The sequence below is a fragment of the Chrysochloris asiatica genome, unplaced genomic scaffold (genome assembly GCF_000296735.1).
Source record: "Chrysochloris asiatica unplaced genomic scaffold, ChrAsi1.0 scaffold00021, whole genome shotgun sequence".
NCBI classification, from domain to species: Eukaryota; Metazoa; Chordata; class Mammalia; order Afrosoricida; family Chrysochloridae; genus Chrysochloris; species Chrysochloris asiatica.
The window spans coordinates 17,067,257-17,069,902 of NW_006408539.1; the positions used below are offsets into that span (position 1 = coordinate 17,067,257).

Sequence of the window (2,646 nt, forward strand, 5' to 3'; positions counted from 1 at the left end):
CAGTAATTATTGTTGTTGTTAAGTGCCGTCAAGTCGATTCTGTCCCATAGCAACCCTGTATAGCGTTTCCAAGGAGTAGCTGGTGAGCTTGAACCACTGACCCTGCAGTTCAAATGACTTTGCAGTCTGATGCATCAGCCCACAGCACCACACCAGGATTACCATTTTATTTTAAAAATTCTGTGTTCAGTGGCCTGAGGAACAGTCCTTTTAGGTCTCTTTTGCTCTAATAATGTCCCATCCATTTTTTTCTTTTTTCTTCCTTCATAAAGTATTTTATGAAGAAAACAAGTATTTGTCTTCCTATCATCTAATTAGAAATAACTAACGATTCCCTTTTCTTTGAAATAAACATAATTTGACAAGGATAGGATCTATAGTCAGAAGGTGGAGCTCTTTGGTCATTTCAAATTTGCAATTAACCTTACAAAAAGCAATGAACTTTCCAGAGACGTAAAGTTTGGATGAACCCCTGAAACCATTGCACAGAGATAATCTTTAAACCTTAGACCAAAAAATAACCCTTGAAGGAGTTTTACAAGCAAATAATAGTTTAGCTAAGTAGTTAAAGACGCTTGCCTTGAGCATTGGGCACTTTCAAAGAATGATCTATATGGAATCAAATTGAGAGTAACAACTTGAAAGATTAGATAGGACCCTTAAGGGATTTGTGTTTAGGTTAACAGGGGAGGAACAACTCAGAAGAGGAGGGTGAGAATGGTTACACAACTTGCTGTTGTTAAGTGTCATCAAGTCAGTTCTAATCCATAACGACCCTATATAGGGTGTCTGACAAGCGGCAGGTGAGTTTGAACCCCTGACCTTGCAGTTCAGGTTACACAAGTAGAAGAAATGAATCAATGTCATTGAATTGTCCATGTAGAAAGTGTTGAATTGATGTATGTTTTGCTGAGTATATTCTCAACAACAACAAAACTCAAAATTATTTAAAAAATCAGGTTTTCTGGTCTGAAAGAAACTGAAGGAACTGAGACTACAGTTCTCAGTTACCCTTCAGATCTGGAAAGGAACTCACCTTCGTGGCCCAATATTCAGCTAAGCCATAGGTAGGCATATAAAGGAGACTAGTAAGATCTGTTCACCATGAAATGGTCAATCGTTTAAGATCAAAAGGGTCACATTTACCTAAGGACAAAGCTGAGAAGGCTTGGGCAGGAGGGTGGAATGTAAATAAAACCAGACAGAGGAAGTGGGGTAACTATTATTTCATGGAGGAGAGTGCAGTCACTGAGATGAACTAGTGTGCAATTTAGTGAATGAAAAACTGATCATCTGCTCTGTAAATCTTCATTCAATTCACAATAAAAAGCTTCAAACAAACAAAAAAAAACCCAGTTAAAAAAACAGTGTCCCCAAATGTCTTGTGACTATTCAATTTTCTATAATCCGTTAGTTGAAATTCAAATGAATTACCATTTTCTTCTTTTTTTAATTCAAGGAAAAGTCAAGGACCTCTTTGGAAAGGGCACAATTGACCCGTCTTCTGTAATGGTCTTGGTGAATGCCATATATTTCAAAGGACAATGGCAAAATAAATTTCAGGAAAGAGAAACGATTAAAACCCCCTTTCAGCTAAGTGAGGTAAGCCTTTCCTTTTCTGATGACACATTATGAAGAATGCAATAATTGAAGATAACTTAAGAAGATTTAGTAACAGTACTAGTCTGTGTTCCGTTGTTGTTGTTGTTAGATGCTGTTCAGTAGGTTCTGACTCACAGTGACCTTGTGTACAGCTTCACAATTGTTGTTATACCTGAGCCCACTACGGCCACTGTGCCAGTCCATCTCACTAGGGGTCTCCCTCCTTTTTACTGAGCTACTTTATCAAGCATGATATACTTCTCCAGGGACGGGTCCCTTCTGATAATATGTCTTAAGTATGAGAGACAAAGTCTGGCTATCTTGGCTTTGAAGGAATGTTCTGGTTGTACTTCTTCCAACACAGATTTGTTTGTTTCTATGGCAGTCCATGATACTTACAATATTCTCCTCCAACACCAGGACTCTTATATTTAAATTCTTCTGTGGGTTTATTATTCATTGTCCAACTTTCACATACATATGAGGCTGTTGAAAATACCAGGCGTTTCTTAGTCCTCAAGCTAACACCTTTGATCTTGAACACTTTAAAGAGGTTTTGTGCAGCAGATTGACCTAATGTAATATGTCATTTGATTTCTCCACTGCAGCTTCCATGAGTGTTGATGGTAGATCCAAGCAAAATGAAGTTTTTAACAACTTCAATCTTTTCTCCATTTATCATGTTATTTAATGATCAAATTGCGAGGAATTTTGTTTCCTTTATATATATTTATGTATAGAAATATATTTGCAATATACTTATATCCATATATATATGCCATACCAAAAGATGTGGTCTTTGAAATTCATTAGTAAGTTTTTTAAGTCCTCTTTGATTTCAGCATGCAAGGTTGCATCATCTGTATATCACAGGTAGTTAATGTGTCTTCCTCCAATCCTGATGCCACATTCTTCTTCATATAATCTAACTTCTTGGATTATTTTCTCAGCATATAGCTTGAATAAGTATGATGAAACAATTCAGTCCTGACACACACCTTTCCTGATTTTAAACCAGTAAGTGTCAACTTGCTTTATTCAAAT

General features: G+C 36.7%; 1 protein-coding gene across 1 annotated transcript in view; it reads left to right on the top strand.

Annotated features, from left to right (window-relative positions):
- Window positions 1-2,646, top strand: part of SERPINB11 (serpin peptidase inhibitor, clade B (ovalbumin), member 11) — a 17,378-nt gene that overhangs the window by 8,734 nt on the left and 5,998 nt on the right. The window contains exon 5 of the mRNA XM_006837540.1: window positions 1,460-1,602. Coding sequence (XP_006837603.1) covers window positions 1,460-1,602 — 143 coding nt within the window. The remainder of the gene's footprint in view (window positions 1-1,459; window positions 1,603-2,646) is intronic.